Source organism: Corvus moneduloides, chromosome 14 (assembly GCF_009650955.1).
Source record: "Corvus moneduloides isolate bCorMon1 chromosome 14, bCorMon1.pri, whole genome shotgun sequence".
Lineage (NCBI taxonomy): Eukaryota > Metazoa > Chordata > Aves > Passeriformes > Corvidae > Corvus > Corvus moneduloides.
In genome coordinates this window covers 12,212,280-12,228,058 of record NC_045489.1, presented here as the reverse complement: position 1 = coordinate 12,228,058, position 15,779 = coordinate 12,212,280, and the positions used below count along the sequence as shown (strand labels likewise).

The following is a 15,779-nucleotide window of genomic DNA, read 5'->3' as shown; positions in this document are numbered from 1 at the left end:
TTGGGGTGTATGTGTCTGCATGCTCTCACCTCTCCTCTGAATTGAAACAATTTCAAAAAGGTTTGTTTTTTAATTATTTTGGGCTTTGTTTGTTTGTTTCTGAAATGGAATAAATTTTTCCTCTGAAGTGGAGGTTTGGTAAAAAGAGTGTTTGGATTATTTTGGTTTTGTTTCACTTCTCTTTGGAAGCTGTTGCACAGGAGGCTTTGATTTGGGAGTGAATTAGGTCCTGCCCAGAGCCCCTTGTTGTCAGTTTGGCTACCTGCAGTAAGACATGTTTGGTTCCAACACAACCTGTCTGCTGGGAAAAATGAAGTCAATGGCATTTCTTTGATCTGGTGTCAACAAGATTAAAATATCTATTTCCTCTGGCCCAGCTCCTTGAGACCCTCATGGAGGCAGGTGCAGCCCTGGCCTAGATGGGAGCTCCTGTTGAGCCCCCAGCACAGCCTGCAGAGGCTTGAGCCCAGTTATCCCATACCTGCTCCCTCCTGGCCTTTAGGCAGCCATGTGTGACCCCTCAAGGCTCCAGGGTTATCTGGGGGTTTGCCCCCTCTTCCTGCTGAGAACCGGGCTGAGGTGGGAGCTTCCTCTGGCCTCCCAGGTTTCACAGGGATCCTGAACTGTGGTGAGCTGTGGGAGGCAGTGCCAGCTGAAAGGCAGCTAATTCAGCAAGCCATGGTGAGGAGGGTTAGAGTATGGGCTGGCAAACAGAGCACTGACAGGCTTAGATGCCTAAAACCAGCCCGGGGTGTGCCTGAGTGAGTTACAGTGGGAGAAGCCATGCTCAGGAAGGAGAGCTAACCATGAGTGCCGAAATGGGCATGGCAGGAGGAGCAGGGAGAGGAGCAGTGTCCAAGGAGATTGCTGCAGGGACAGGTTGCTTCTCTAAATATCATTATTTATTTCTGTAGTTTGCAGCAAATTTGATTCAAAAGGTTTTGCTGCTCATAAAGAGATTAATAGACAAATAAAATGGAGAAGTGCAAGACAGCCCCACCCCTTCCTTAATCCTCAGGGCAGCCAAGCAAGTGGACACATCTCCTTGCCAGGTGACTGATTTGGATTTGTGAAATTTGGAAGAGGTGAAAGCTTGTGTTTACAAGGTGCTGTTGCCATTTCCGATAAAGAATAAATCAGCTGCTGTTTTAATGCTGGTTTGGCTCTTGTGATTGCAGAGAATAATCTCTGGATCCTTCGTAGTCAGAGAGGTGAACCCATGGACATGTTGCAAAGGTAGCTCAGGGGAAGTCAAAAGTTTGGAGATCTTTTTGGTGTGTAATGCTCTTACTGACTTTCAGGAGGATACAAGGCTCCATCAGGGATGAAAAGAAGAAGAAGTTTGTGACAGGTGAATGGTTTTCGGAAGTGAAGGCAAAACGGTTTCAGCAAGACTTGGAGGGGCCGGATCTACTTCGGGCATCAATTAGAAGGAAAAAGGGCAAACTAGAAAGTAAGTATGTTAGCGTGCATCTTAAGAAAACAAATTGAGTGACCACAAAAAATTGGTCCAGGATGGGAGCCTCCTTGTACTGGGAGTCTGTTGAGAAGCAGTCCCTGTGTTGTAATAAGGGGATTCTCAGCTATATTTTCAGTACTAGAAAAACAGCCCTTGTTATCAAAATCAGGGCACAAAGAAAAAATTACACTGTGGCAGAGGACCAAAGCAAAAGCCATCTGCAGCCAATGCCTTTTCCCCACTTCAGCTTCTTTTTCCCAAAATTTCTGTTTGCTAGAGGTCACTGGTATCATTTCTTACCACAGAAATAAAAGGAGAAGGGGATGATGTAGGACAGTTTCTGGCATCAAACTGACGTGTGGGTTAAACACATCCCCCTGCCCCAATTCCTGAAGTGGTCTGACAAGAGCTGCTCTCACAGGTCTCTGGGGTGGTGGGGTCAGTCACATCTCTGCAAAGGGAGATGGTGCCTCTCTCCTCCTGGCAAGTATTTGCCCACTTGAGAGGGTCCATGCCTAGCTTTTTACATGGAAATAATTCCAAGGCAAAATGTGGTTTTCAAAGTAAAAAGGGCTTTGTGGGCAAGACTGAATGGTACCCAGGCTGTGTGCCACAGCCAGGCTGTATCTGGGACCACGTGCTAATTAGAAGCAGATGTGTTGCATGTTGTTTGACGTGCAGATAAACTTTCATGGTGCTGTGTAAAACAGATCAAAGCAGATTTGTCAGCTCAGGGCAAGAGATCAGCCCTGTGTGAAACAAGCAGGACTGTGCTGAGAGTCAAAATGTAACCAGCCTGGAGCTGGAACTTTGTGCTGAACATCTGTGCAAAGCAGAACTGGGGATGATTCACATCCAGTCCTCACCATGAGGACAGGCCAGCCACCCCCACAGCCCAGTGTCACACAACCTCCTGATTTGTCAGGGTGGGCAGTCACAGACCCTCAGCCATGGCTGGGGAGCTGCTGGCTGCTGCTGCCCTTAGGAAGCCTTGGCCCTGCCAGGCAGCTCTGAGCAAAGTCTGCTGCTGTCTGTAACACAAGGGCCCCATACCCGGGCTCTGCTCTTCTGCAGTGAAGGCTACTGCCCCTGACAAAGGGGCATCTGTCCAGCACTCAGATGTCATCTCCAGCAGTTCAGTTCAGCCATCTTTCCTGGGCCCAGTTTCTCATTCCTGCTGGGGGGGAGCAGCAGTACAGATCACTCCTTTGTTTGGTGGGCCTCCTTGGCCCGGATGTCTGTAGCAGGAATTGCCTGGGTTTAGGGTAGCCCTCCTTGCTCCATGTTACTTAGATACATTCTGAAAGCTAAATGCTGACTAGAGACTTCACTGAGAGCCTCATTTTCTTTTTGCTCTTTACCTACTCCTGGCAGCTCTCATAACTTAGCATAGATTCATTGGAGCCTCTCACGCAGAACTGGCCCATCATATTTCATATGAAGTTGCTTTTATCCTTGGTATTATGAATTCATGATGTCATTAAATTTACTATTTTATCATACCTCCAGAATGCTAAAACATATAAAACCTTTTCCATCTTGGCAGAGGTGCCTGGCTTTTCTGCAGAGCGTGTTCTTCTTTTTGAGAATGTGCATTTGTGCTTGCACCCTCTTGGTATGAAGGGGCACAGCTTCAGCAGCTTCTCTGCCAGGGCCCAGGTCAGGCAAATACTCTGTCACCTGCAACCCAGCTACCAGCCTGCAGTGAATAGAATTGTCTGCCCTTTGCCTTGCACCCTTAGCTCTCTGCCCACTTCAGGAAAGCAGAATTTAAAGTACTGTTGGTTTTAGATTTAACTTTTTGGGCTAATGTGCACATATGAGATGAAGTCTCAGGTCATCACATAAAATAATCTCCTTAGCAGCATTATGCAAGATAGTCTTTGCATGTGCCTTACTTGACTAATGCTGTTTTAAGAAGGAAGGAGCAAATGTTATTATATTACTGTAATAGTTATGTTTAGATTTAGCCTTTATTCCTTTTTCAACTTTTTTTCTTCCCTTTTCCCCTCTATTTCTATTCTCAGACTTATTTTGATAAAGCACAGGTATAACATGTGACTTTGTTCCTTCCTCTTTCTGCCATTTTACATCACTGTGCATCAAGATTCTGCAGCTAATATATTCACCTTAGATGAGATAAGGGCCTTTGCTTGCCATATTGACACCTTTCTTCCTTCCCCTGGAAAGATCAGTCATTCACCTCTGTTGGCTTTCAATGTGATGAAAGTTCATTTAGTCAAATCTGTGTTCATAACTCCTGATTTAAGTCTTTATAGACTTGAGTCTGTGTTAGGGAGTTAAATGAGAAAATTCCTGCATGGAAAAGCCCCACAGAGATAATTGCTGGCATTCCCTTTGCAAGGTGAGCAGGCTGAGGAGGGGTGAAAATTTGTGCTTGCAAAGGAAAATTCCCAGTGATCTTTTCTGGAGGAGGGTTTTAGCCTTCAGAAGGGAGGGTGGTGGGGATCCCTAAGGGTTTTCACAGTTGGTATTGATTATAGTAGAAAACACTAGTCATGGGCAGTAATTCTAATCTATAAAACAGATAGATACCCTATGTTTAAACTACAGCCTGCAGAGCAGCACAGATGGATGAATTTGATGGTAACTTCTCCTTGTGCTTATGTGCAATAACTTGAGGGATAAAAACCACCTGTGAGAGAGACCATTTTATCCACCTGCTGTGGCAAGTGAGCCCTGATGCACAGTTAGTTGTGCTTTCCCCAGACATGGAGAACCTTTATTTTAGAGTGGTAGGAAACGAGTAAAAGTGTTAAGCAGGAGTGCCTGTCAGTTTTGTACACACATATAAAAATATATGTATGAACAAGTTAAACTGGTCAGGCCACTCCTAATTTCTGTTGGAATTTGCTTCTTATGTTGTCTCATCCTAAAGTTAGCAAAGGCATATTGCTTGTTTTGATGGATTATAACGTACTAACATAGCTTATTTGTTTGTGGTGTTAGGAGCCAGGCGAAGCTGTGTCAGTGGCTGAGCCATTTTGCAGGGCAGGGATTTGGATGGGTGGAAGGCTTCCTGCTGCCTCTGCCAGCCAGGAGGGAAGAGCTCTGTCTGAGGGGGAAGTGTCAGTGAAGAGCAAGTATGACACAGTGCCTTTGCAAGTGGGGTGAGAAATGAATGCAGTCTTTGGTTGTCAAGGTCTTTTCAACCATGACAGGCAAAGGGAAAGTGTGGGAGCTCTGTGTTTGGTTCCTTTACTTCCAGCACAGCTACCTGCTGGCACCTCCCTCCCCCAGGTGTGAGACAGAAGAGGAGGATGTGGCTCACTGTGTCAATAAATCTCCTCAGTGTGCCTTCCTGTGCCCGCACGTGCCATGGCCTGCACGTGCCACCAACCATGCCTCGGCTTCGCTCTCCTAAAACAGCGTTCAGTGATGCTTTGTGCGCATCAGCGTTCGCATGGGCAGAACAGTCCCTCTCTCAGAAACAAGCTCTCTAAAACTGGCTCGTTCCTACACAACCAGACTCTTGTTTTTCAGCAGGAGCGGCTCCCTGACTTCCTGCTGCTGTGGAAACCACGGGGCCGCCCGGCTGCCACCTCCTGTGTGTGCCAGACATGCAGTCCTAATGCAGACAGCTCTGAGCAGCAGCTGCTGTTGTGTCCCTGCACCTCAGGGCCAGGCGCTGGGCAGACAGGAAGATTGGGAATGCAGCATTTTTCTCCATAGGAATGCACAGGCAAGGGGGAATGAACCTTTGGATACTCCTGTGACTTGCAGGCTGACTGTGCTGGTGCTGGATGGCACCACACTGCCTGTGTGGAGTCTTGTCTGACCATAGGACTGGCCTGCTCTTGGGCCTCATGTGGTTTTCCAGCCAGATAACAAGAGAGGCTATGCTATTTAATATTACTTCTGAATCCTCTGAACTACTTTTTCTATTGTAATGTTTAATGAAATATATCCTACAATGGTGTGACAGTTCTTGTAACAGGTAGATTTTCTCTTTAAAATAGACCTAGCTACATGTGAATAAATACATGCAGATCTTTTTGACCAGACTAGGCTTAGTTTTTATTCACTGCTTGAGAGTTTAATCTTTTTGGTTTTGCTGTAGCGAGAAAACCCATTTGCTAACAAAATATCTAATGCAATTTTGTACCCTGGCAGTCTGCTGTAAAGGGTACCGTCCTCTATTGTTTTTCCTTTGGGGTCTTTGGGAGCTTAGAAGAGATAGCTGAGCCTTGTGCCAGTAAAAATAACAGGGATCTCCTCATTAACTGTATTGGCCTCCTCCTTTGTTTGCCAAGATCGGATGACTTGAGTCAAAACAGGAAATGGCTAAATTTAAATCCTGGAACGGATTAACTTTATTGACAGTTGTGGCAGCATCCTGTGGAGGTTTCCAGTGATGTGACAGCTCCTGGCATGAGTTGGGCGTTGGGCAGCTTTGACCTCTTGGACCTGTGGGGTGTGGAAGTGCCTTGGGGCCTCCCCATCCTTGGGGAGAGCAGGCAGAACCCCTGACAGCCCTCTCCTCTTAAACCCCCAGGGATTGTGCCACTCATTTTCACTGGGCAAAACTTCTTCTTTCCCCAAACAAAACACACCAAGCATTACAAGTTTAATGAAATGTCATTTCTCAGTTGTCTGTTGCATTACAGATGAGGCCAACAAGCACATCCAGATGGGTCTGGAAAGCAAAGCTGTCCCGAGTCCTGCCTTTCCTGAGGATGTTGCTGATACAGGAGAGGGAAGGTAACACTGCTGCGTGTGCAGTGCTCTGGCTGCTGCTCTTATTTCTAATGAAGATTGAATGCAACCCGTTAAACTCTGGTCTTTAACTGAGTTTCCAAGACTGTATAAGTAATAAGTTCTATAGGATATTTTTTAAGTCCTTCTTCCAGGAATTGTCAGAATATCAATCCACCCCTAATAATCAAGTGCTAATGTGCTTATCCCACAAAGGTCTTTTCCTGCATGATTTGATAAGGGATCAGTGAAATGGAAGTTGTCTCTAATGTCAGGATATGCTGGTTAGTTTTTCAAAGTAATTATGGTTTTATTTGTTTAATTTTTGCTATGGAGCAACACTAACAAAATGAACTGTTTGAGGAAACTGCTCATTTCCTGTTGGTGCCAACCTCTGTGTCCGGTCCTCAGCACTCTCCATCAAGGCTTGGTAGGATTTCACGTTGTGCTGACTGAGCAGAAACATCTACTAAAAGCACTCCAATGAGCAAGTCAGTGATCTCGCTCAATATCCGTGGGCTATGGAGAAGCAATTAAAATTCACATATTCATGTATTGTTCCCATCTCATTTGCCTTTTTTGTCAGTAGAATGAGGAATCATTCTCGCAGGTGGCAGTTGCTCCAGTTAAATATTAAATATGGGCCTTGACAACACTGGGAAACCTCTTGCAGCTGATTAGTGGGTGTTGTTTAATGAAGGATCCAGAGGCAACAAGCCTAAGGTGCTCCTGCTTTGCTGGCACAACATTCAGGAGGTTGTTTTTTTTTTTTGGGGGGGGGGGGGAGGGTGTTGGTTAAATCCTGAAAAGCTTGCTTTGTTTTTCTCATTCAATCTAAAGCCAGGTGTGGCCTGTTCCTTCCTGGGCCCTAGCATAGAAATGCCTCTCCCTTCTGCATGGCCCTTGGGCTCTTCTGGCACTTCCCAGAAGGGGAAAACCTGAATAAATATAGTAGTTGACACACATTGTTTTTATTGAGCAAGTTCTGTGTCTGAGCAGAACCGAGGTCATGTTGAAGACTGCCTGAGCACCCAAATAGGCACATCATTGCCACAGACCTCCTTGTTCAGGCATTTCTCCTCTCTCACAGATCCAGTAGACCTACTCTTGAAACCACAGAAAAGAAAATTTTGCCAAAACCAAAGCCAAGACTTCCTGTCCAGTTGTCTGCATCATACAAGGTAGTACAGGCACAGCCTCTGCACTTTGTTTTGTTATTTCTTGGAGCTTCACGCAGTCTATACCTACTGACAGGGGCTCCACAGGCTGCCTGCCCTGGTGTGTCTGCTCAAATAAAATACATTTTTTCAAGTCTTGCCAGTATATATACACTGATAAGATTTGTTTTCTGTTCAGGGATCCAGCATACATGATGTCTCTTCCTCAGAGAGTGACACTGGAATAAGTCCATTTGTGACTGCAACAAACAGCTTTCATTTGTCTAGGAAAGGTAAGTTTTTTGTTCAGTGAGCTATTGGTGTTTTTGTTATTCAACATCAAACACCAAGAGACAAGATGCTTTTCAGTGTCTGTACAAATAAATAACAAGGAGTACCTTGGCATGTAAGAATGGGCTGCCAACATTTGTATGAATTACAGCCAGGGCAGCAGGGAACAAGGCAAAAGGCAGTCTGATGACTGAAACTTCTCTGGGCTCTCAGTACATTTTAAACTGAATGCTTGACTCTCAACTCTTTAATCCAGAAGAGAACTTGCCCTCTCTTTCCAGCACTGAATGTATAGTGTAGTTTTGGAACATAGCAAATAGCCAGTAGGGAAGCTGTCAAATTGAAAGGGAACCTGCAAACAAATCCACAACTTGCAGCAACAGTTTACAGCTCAGTGGATTTTTTCTGTGCCCTGTTGCAGGGAGAAGAACTGGGATTTTCATGGCTTTCTCAGATGGAAGGGATTTCTAGAGTCTGAATATGGAAAAGAATTAGGAATATATTGTTGGTTTCTGAAAATTCCCCTGGCTTCTCATTGAGAAATTGCAGCCCAGACCTTCTGGGGAGATTGGATGTGATGCAGTGGGACAGGCTCTGAGCATTTGTTGTTGTTGTAGGTCATGGAGTATCTCCATTGCCCACCAAGCTTTCAGAGGATGCTGTGCCTCAGCCCAGCACTGCAGCTGGAGGAGAAGCTCTTGATGGGGCCACCGGCGCTACAGAGCGGCCAAAAATTCCACCCGAAGAAACTTACACTCCCAGCAAGATACCAGTTAAGAAGAAACCAAGCAGAACCTTCCCCAGATCCGAGCAGTTTGTGAATCTTGTGGGGCCAGCAGAGAACAGCCTTACAAAGAAAGAGCCGCTGGCAAGCCCCAGACCACTGCCCACAGAGGGGGAAAGCAGCCAGGCTGGGAAGCAGGGCGTGAACTACACGATCTCATCGATGAGCAGCAAAGAGGAGGATATCGGCCTCGACCGTGAGCACTTCAGGAACTTGAAGAACTTCTGGGAGAAGGGAGCAGACTCGGTGGCAGTGGGGAGCTCGGTGGCGGAGCTGGGCAGGGCGGAGGCAGACGGTCGGCAGTTCAAGCTGTGCCGCTCGCTCTCCGTGCAGTCTGGGCAAGGCCAGGACGCTGTGGAAAAACCTGGTGCCTTCACCAAAACAAAGAGTCCCTACAAAAGGACAGTAACGTTGTCTTCTAGCGAGGAAGAGCCAAGCTGTGCCACCCCTGCAAGGAAGGGCTCGGTTTCCCTCACTCCCAGATCCACGTATGCCAAGAGCAAAGGCGGCCTGGTTACAAGAAATGACTCGCTGAGTGAAAGCAATGGGAAGCTGCTGATGCCAGAGGAAGAGAAGGTGGGGCAGCACTGCTCCCAGAAATCCAGATTGCCTGTGCGGGCGCCTTCCATCAAACTCGAGTCACCTACCAAGGATGTTTCTGGCAACACGTTGGAGCCAGGGACGCCTGCGGAGGAGCTGGTCATGGCAGAAGAGCACAAGCCCACTGCGAGGTCCCAGACGAGCAGGGTGCAGATACTGATCGAGCCTGTGCTCACAGATGATGAAGGCGATGATGCAAAAGAGGAAAGATCTGATTTGGGCACTCTTGACAACATGGAAATAAATGGAGAGCTACCTGAGGAAAAAATGTGCGAGTCTTCAGACCAGCCAGCAGCCGGTGAACCATCTGGAGAGAGAGAGGCTGTTCAGGGAACAGACTCAGCTGTTTACTCAGGTACTGAGGGCTGTGACCTCACCCTGTGAAATCCAAACAGAGAGCCATCCCTAAGCTTATTTTCTTCCCTAACCCTTCTGCATTTTGCACATTTTCTTCATCTGTCCCTTTATCCTATATTGCAATTTGTGCGGAGTTAGCTTGTGTGGAATGTATTTTGCAAAGAGCTCTGGAAACAAATCTAGCGTAGCCTAGTGTGAGTGCAGAAGGGGACACTGCCATACTCTCTTGCTTTCTTCCCCACTCCCAGCCCCTGTGCCTTACTTTCAAGCACCTCACCTCGAGACAGCCCTGCACTACCTACAACACATCACAGGAACTCACTTTATTTCACTCACTGGCAAGATTGAATTTCTTCAAATGTGGGACTGGAGGAATTCTTTGTGGTAGTAGAGATAAGTCTAACACAAATAGAAGAAATAAAATGTGAGGTAAAGTGTTTAATACGCTGGCTCTTAGAGAACCTTGATACTGCCACTGGCTGTCAGTGCCTTAAGGACATTTTGGGTCTTTTTGGAATGCACAAGTGAACTTCGATATTAAACTTTAAGCAAAGCGGACTGAAAAAGGAGTCTGATCTTCCTGGGGCCTGATACCATGTTCTCAACCATGGTGGTGTCAATAGTATCACCATTTCAGCAGCCTCTTGCTCCAGGTTTGATGGGCTCTTGTAGTGACTATTACTATGAGAAAATGTTGTTTGCAACTCACTTTACATTTGGGCTCTGATTACCCACAGCTCTGCTCTCTTCCAAGCGAAGACCTACAAAGAGAGAGCATCTTACCTCCTTTTTCCAAATTTTCTGCTCTCATGTACCTGGGTAAGACCTGTTTGAGAGGATTTTCCACAGATTCATCTGGTTTTTATTTTTTAATTATGTAATTTCTTGGCTTATTTCCTAGCTCAGATAACATTCCTATGAAAATCCTGAGTTGCACTTCAGGTCAATGCAAATATTTTCTTTATGGTATATTTTGGGTTGTGAAAGACATCTAAGATCATTAAGTCCAACCATTTATACACCAGATCATTCTAATATTTCTCAGGGCTTTTTCCTTTATTAATTCATTCCTTTCAGGATGATATTAGCAGATGGCTGTGTTTCACTGGAAGCTCTTCACAAGAGCTGATCTGTCTTGGCGACTGGGTTAATCCAGTATTTACATTTCCTGACACAGTGTGAAGAGTTTTTCTCAGGGGAGACATCAGACACCCGGATGGTTGGAAAGCAGCCCTGTGCAGTGTAACTGCAGTGTGCTCTAGCAGAGTGACCAAGGGAGGCCCACACCCACATGGGCTTGTTGACACACTGCCCATTCGTGTTTATTTATTTACCATGTTGACTTGGCTTTTCGTGTATTCCAGAGGAAGATGGGGATCATTCTCCTGCTGCTCAGGCACTGGCCCGAGCAAATAGCATTAATCTTGCGAAGAGCATGGTGAACATTTACACAACCACAGAGAGTGAGTAACGTCTTTCTTTCTTCTTTTTGGTTTACATTTGCTGAAGGTAATATATTATGCCAGTTTTTCATCACCATGCTTGTGTGTGTGTACCAGGCTAGGAAAATGACATATTGTTTCATCATCAAATTAGAAAGTTTATAGTGCCTAAAATTGAATTCAGAGCCAGGAAATTGCAGCTAGATTGATGGTTTGTTACTTCAGCAAAAACACAAGGGCTTCAAAGGGTTGGCAAGAAGCTTGTGCTCGTCTTTCCTGTTCCTGCACGAGGGCTGTGGGATGTGTTGGCAGCCTGTGGATTGATCTAAGGTGCCAGACCTGGTACAAGTTGTGCCACAGACTCCTGCTCATGGAGCCTGTCCCCTCACCCAGAGCAGAGCCCGTGGCTGGACTGATGTCCCCAGCTGCCAGCTGGGACATGTTTTATGGTGACAGTCTCTCCCTGAGAAACCTAGAGAAGATAAAGAGAAGGCAACCAAGGAAGCACCAGCCTACCTGAAGAAGCCCAAGAAAGCTGCAGCCATGGAAAGCACCTGAGGGAAGGCAGCAGCAACCTCTGTGCCCAAGAAAGCCAACGACAATCCCCAGAGGGTGAAAGCTGGCAAGCCCAAAAAGACAGCTAAGAGCTTGCTTAAAAAGAAAGTGTTGAGGCCAAGGCTGCCAGGACTGAAATGAGAAGCATGGGAAGGCAATGCCCCAAGGAAAGGTAAAGCCACTTGGAGGCTTTGATTGAGATAATTGAAGTCCAACCCCTGGTTATGGGAGGGAGGACAGTCCCCTTTGGGGCTCTGTCAGGGGCAGCTTGCAGGCAGGTCACACTGCACAGCCCTGTGGCTGTGCCCACCCTGGCTGGCAGATCGTGCCGAGCTCTGCCCCATCCTGTGGTGCCCAACATGTCACAGGGCACGGTGGCTCGAGGCTCCAGGCCCCACATTGCTGTTCAAGGACATGGTCTCCACACAGACAACCAAGATTTCAGCTTCCCTTAATCTAGAGCCCCAAACTCCATCCTTGGAAACCCTCCTCTACAGAGTTACAGTTCCTTGTTTGCAAATATAGCAAATAGTCTGTGGAGCGGGCTGGCTACACTTATTTATTCAAGCTTGGACACAGAATAGTAAATATCAAATGAGTGGTAAATCAAGAAGCTCTTGGGCATTTTGAGCACCAAAGAATGTGCCATCATGCCTAACATGCTAAACAAGTGTGTATATGAACATGCATATTCATATACATAGATCTTTTCAAAACAAATTCTTCTGGGATGGAGAAAGTAATCTTCAAGAGAGTTAGTGGGAGAAGGTAAAGATACAAAAAATAGGTTTTAGTTAAACATTTAAGCAGTCTGGTAACCATCTTTCTATTGATAGGAAGGTTTCTGACCTTCTTTTAGGTAGTGTGGTTATTGTACACCTCTGTGTCTATCAGAGTATTTAAGAAGTGTATGCAATGGTGAAATTGTGGGTCTAAATATTTTTAGTGCTCTTTTTTACAGGGCAGTGTGCTGTGAGATAAAAATGTGGACATGATTGGTTTCTTTGACAAGGAGGTAGATTTGCGTGGTTTTAGTGTAAGTTAGTCTACATAAAGCAGGCAACATCGACGTCCTTGTGCTGATAAAGGCATTAGATGAGCCACTAGAGGGAGTTCCACACTCCCACACAGTGAATTAAAACACACCGAAAATAGCTCTAGGATGTTAATTAGCAGTTTTTGTCTTGGGAAGGATCAGCTTCAATGACAGGTGACACAGACAGGGCAAGTAGGTAGTACCCCAGTGCCTCCCACAAGCTTTTCATCCTTCCTTGTGCCCTTAAACTAAAGTGTGATTTATAATTGCTTGATTCTGACAAGCTATCTTGATGCCTTTTTTTTGTACCTGCAGCATACAATAAACCTCATTTGATGCCACATCAATTTCTTGAACCTGAAAGAGTCAAAGAGCTGAGCAGATCCTCTCCTGTCCTGTTGTCTGAGGTGGGTTGATGCCAGAAGTGGCTGAAATAGTATTCACAGCATCCCCTGAATGGCAGTTGGTTTCATGAGAATGTCTCTCCTGGACACCAGCAGTACTTGCTTTAGAGCATGAATAAATGAGAAAAGCTCATTTTGTCATGAATAAATGAGAAAAGCCTTAAGAGAAAAGCCCCCAGTAACCCAGAGCAGCTGTTCCATCCTGGAGGAGTTTAAGTGTTTTGCTGTGTCTCAAACCACGCTGTTCTGTGCCCTTTCCCAGAGCCCAGGCGAGGCATGCAGCTCTGTTTGGAAGCAGTTAATGATGACGTTCAGTGCTGGTTGGAGGGGATGCCCTGGGGAGGCTCTCTGCACTCTCCTCCACTCTCCTAACCTGATCTCTGCTTAATGGGACTCTGCTGAGCAATTGGTTTTTCTCTCTAGTGTTGCAAAGTGCTCATTCGGCAGAGCTTAAAGATGCTTCTTATTTTCTGAGCAGACTGAATCAGACACAGCTTCAGAAATCAGCTTCCAGTTTAACAGGCACAAGAAGACACCCAGCATTGGCAGCCACTCGTCTGACATGGCTTCTGTCTCCTCGGTAGGTACCAAGCGCCGGCGGCTCCCGGACAGGGCTCCTGCGTTGGATGCAGTGACGCTGCATTTCAGCTGATGCTGATGGTGTGGCCTCCAGGGTATCCTGCTGCTTTCTGCAGGGTACATTATTGACAGAACAGGGATGGTTAATTACTCACTCGGGTTAATGGAGTGAATCCAGGTACCATCTCAAAATAGAGACCCATCGAGTCGTTGCTGGTCAAACTCCCCGTAAGCGACAGCCCCCTCTGCCAGGTGTGGATGCTCTGAATCCTGGCGGTGCAGGAGGTGGGGGAGGGGGTTTCTAGGTGGGAAAATGAGGCACACAGCTATTAAAGGACATGTTTGTGGTTCAGAACTGCAGATGGCTGCCCTCTGCAAGCTCATCCTTTATCAGCAGATAAGAGGGAACTCAGAGCTGGACAGCAAAGGCATGTTTTGGAGCTTCAGCTTCTGAGGAAAACTGAAAAAAGCCAAATATGTTTAGTTGAACATTTTTAAAAGATTCCTTAGAGACAGTATTTGGGGAGGGAGCTACTTAAAAGTGCTTGTATTTGCTGTGTTACTGTTATGGGTTTCTCCAAGGAGTATATTTGAGATTTAAAGAATATATGTGAAGCAAAGCTGGTAGGGAAAGGTCATGAATGTAGATAAATATGTTAAAAACTTTGGGGCATATGAGTTGTTCTCCTAATTTGGAGCATCTGGGAGCTGAAAATGAGTCCAGATCATGCAGGTGTTCTTGAAAATCTCGTTCAAGATTCTCTGCTGGAGTGAGTATCCTGATGGGATGGTAAATGCAGCTCCAAGGTCTGACAGGAGATGTTTAGCAGGTTTTTGGAGGTTATAATAAAATTCAGAACCAAATTAAGTAGGGAAAGACAGAGAAGAATTGGGTTAATTACTAGGAAAGTTTTTTGATAAATGTTCATGACTGTACCACAGAAAAGTGCCACGAGGGTTAATGATTTGCTTTGTAAACAGCATTGGCTTTTATGATATCCCGTCAGGAGTCATGAGTGCAATAGAAAATTACCTCATCTTTCTGTAGCTGAGCTTTGCTTGTGCTTCATTACTTTCCACCAGTGAAAGACAAAGACTTGAAAAAAGAAGCCAAAGTTGTCTGGGCAAAATGCAGTTTGTTCTGGGAGAGCAAGTGACTCTGGGTGCCTAGCTCCAGATTTGTATCAGGAGAAACCTCATGTTCCTGTGCCTTTGGGGCAAGCATGGGCTGTCTCTGGTGGAGCAGTGGCTCTTCAGGACAGGGTTGTATCTGTTTGGTACTGCTCCATGCACATTGTGAGTAAGCAACAAGAAAGGAATAGTTCTTCCTACATTTCTAGTCTGATAGGGTTCTTATTAGCCTGTTTTTAAATGGATTGACAATTGTGTGACTGTATCTACCTGAAATAACAAGTTCATATAAGATAGTTCAAGTTCTCTCAATATCTTTCTTTCTTAGTGATAAGATTGGGTGAGGATATCAGTTTTTGTACTGTAAGCATACAGAAGAGACTTGTGTTGTCCCCCCAGTAATATTTAAGTCCATTTCCCAAAGTTTTGGGATTTAGGAGTGAAAAAACTTCTGAATTTCTTGAGCATTCAGTGCTTCTAAGTCCTGGTCTAGGATAGCACATCCTTGTGAGACCCTTATTTGGGTTCCCCAGCCCTGGCTTGTGTGAGAGCAGCCACAGCTGTGAACCATCTCTGTGTCAACATCACACTGCACAAAGATGGGAATGCTAGATTTTTTCTCTGGGAATGCGTTTCTCAGACTATTGTCTTTGTCCAGAACCGAGTCAGACTGTGCCTGTTTCAGTGGCACTGACCTTGCTCTTCCCCCTGGCAGGTGAGTGGCAGTGTGCTCAGTGTCTACAGCGGCGATTTTGGGAGTGTGGATGCCCAAGGAACCGTGGAATTTGCTCTAGACTATGACGAGAAGAACCGGGAGTTCCAGGTCCACGTGTCCCAGTGCAAGGACTTGGCTGTAGTGGATGAGAAGAAAGGCAGATCTGACCCGTGAGTGATGTTCTGGTGCCTTGTGACTTCTCCATTGCTGCATTGTGTGTTCTGGAGAATTTTTATTTTCTTTAAATGTCATGGTTTCTTCCTTCCTTCCTGTGTGCCTGCTAATTAGAGAGCTTGGCGATGTGGGGCAATATCCAACTGGAGTTTGTTTCCTTTTCTAGGTATGTTAAAACTTACCTGCTCCCAGACAAAGCTAGGATGGGTAAGAGGAAAACGTCAGTGAAGAAGAGGACAGTGAATCCCATTTACAATGAGGTGTTACGGGTAAGAACAAACCACGCTCTAAAAACCTCTGTTGTAGTAGGCACCTCTATCAGATCCCGCCTTCTTGCCCAGATTTTTTGCCTGGCTCCTGCCAACACTGCACTGCTCTT

General features: G+C 45.9%; 1 protein-coding gene across 5 annotated transcripts in view; it reads left to right on the top strand.

The window, feature by feature from the left end:
• LOC116450924 (synaptotagmin-like protein 2) overlaps positions 1 to 15,779 on the top strand; it is a 36,783-nt gene that overhangs the window by 13,880 nt on the left and 7,124 nt on the right. For 3 of the 5 annotated variants that reach the window (XM_032123909.1, XM_032123910.1, XM_032123912.1), the window contains exons 3-12: positions 1,302 to 1,453; positions 6,070 to 6,181; positions 7,266 to 7,356; positions 7,532 to 7,625; positions 8,241 to 9,362; positions 10,729 to 10,827; positions 12,713 to 12,804; positions 13,280 to 13,381; positions 15,227 to 15,396; positions 15,567 to 15,669. In XM_032123909.1, the coding sequence (XP_031979800.1) occupies positions 1,302 to 1,453; positions 6,070 to 6,181; positions 7,266 to 7,356; positions 7,532 to 7,625; positions 8,241 to 9,362; positions 10,729 to 10,827; positions 12,713 to 12,804; positions 13,280 to 13,381; positions 15,227 to 15,396; positions 15,567 to 15,669 (2,137 nt within the window). The other 2 variants (XM_032123911.1, XM_032123913.1) reach the window with 2 other exon arrangements.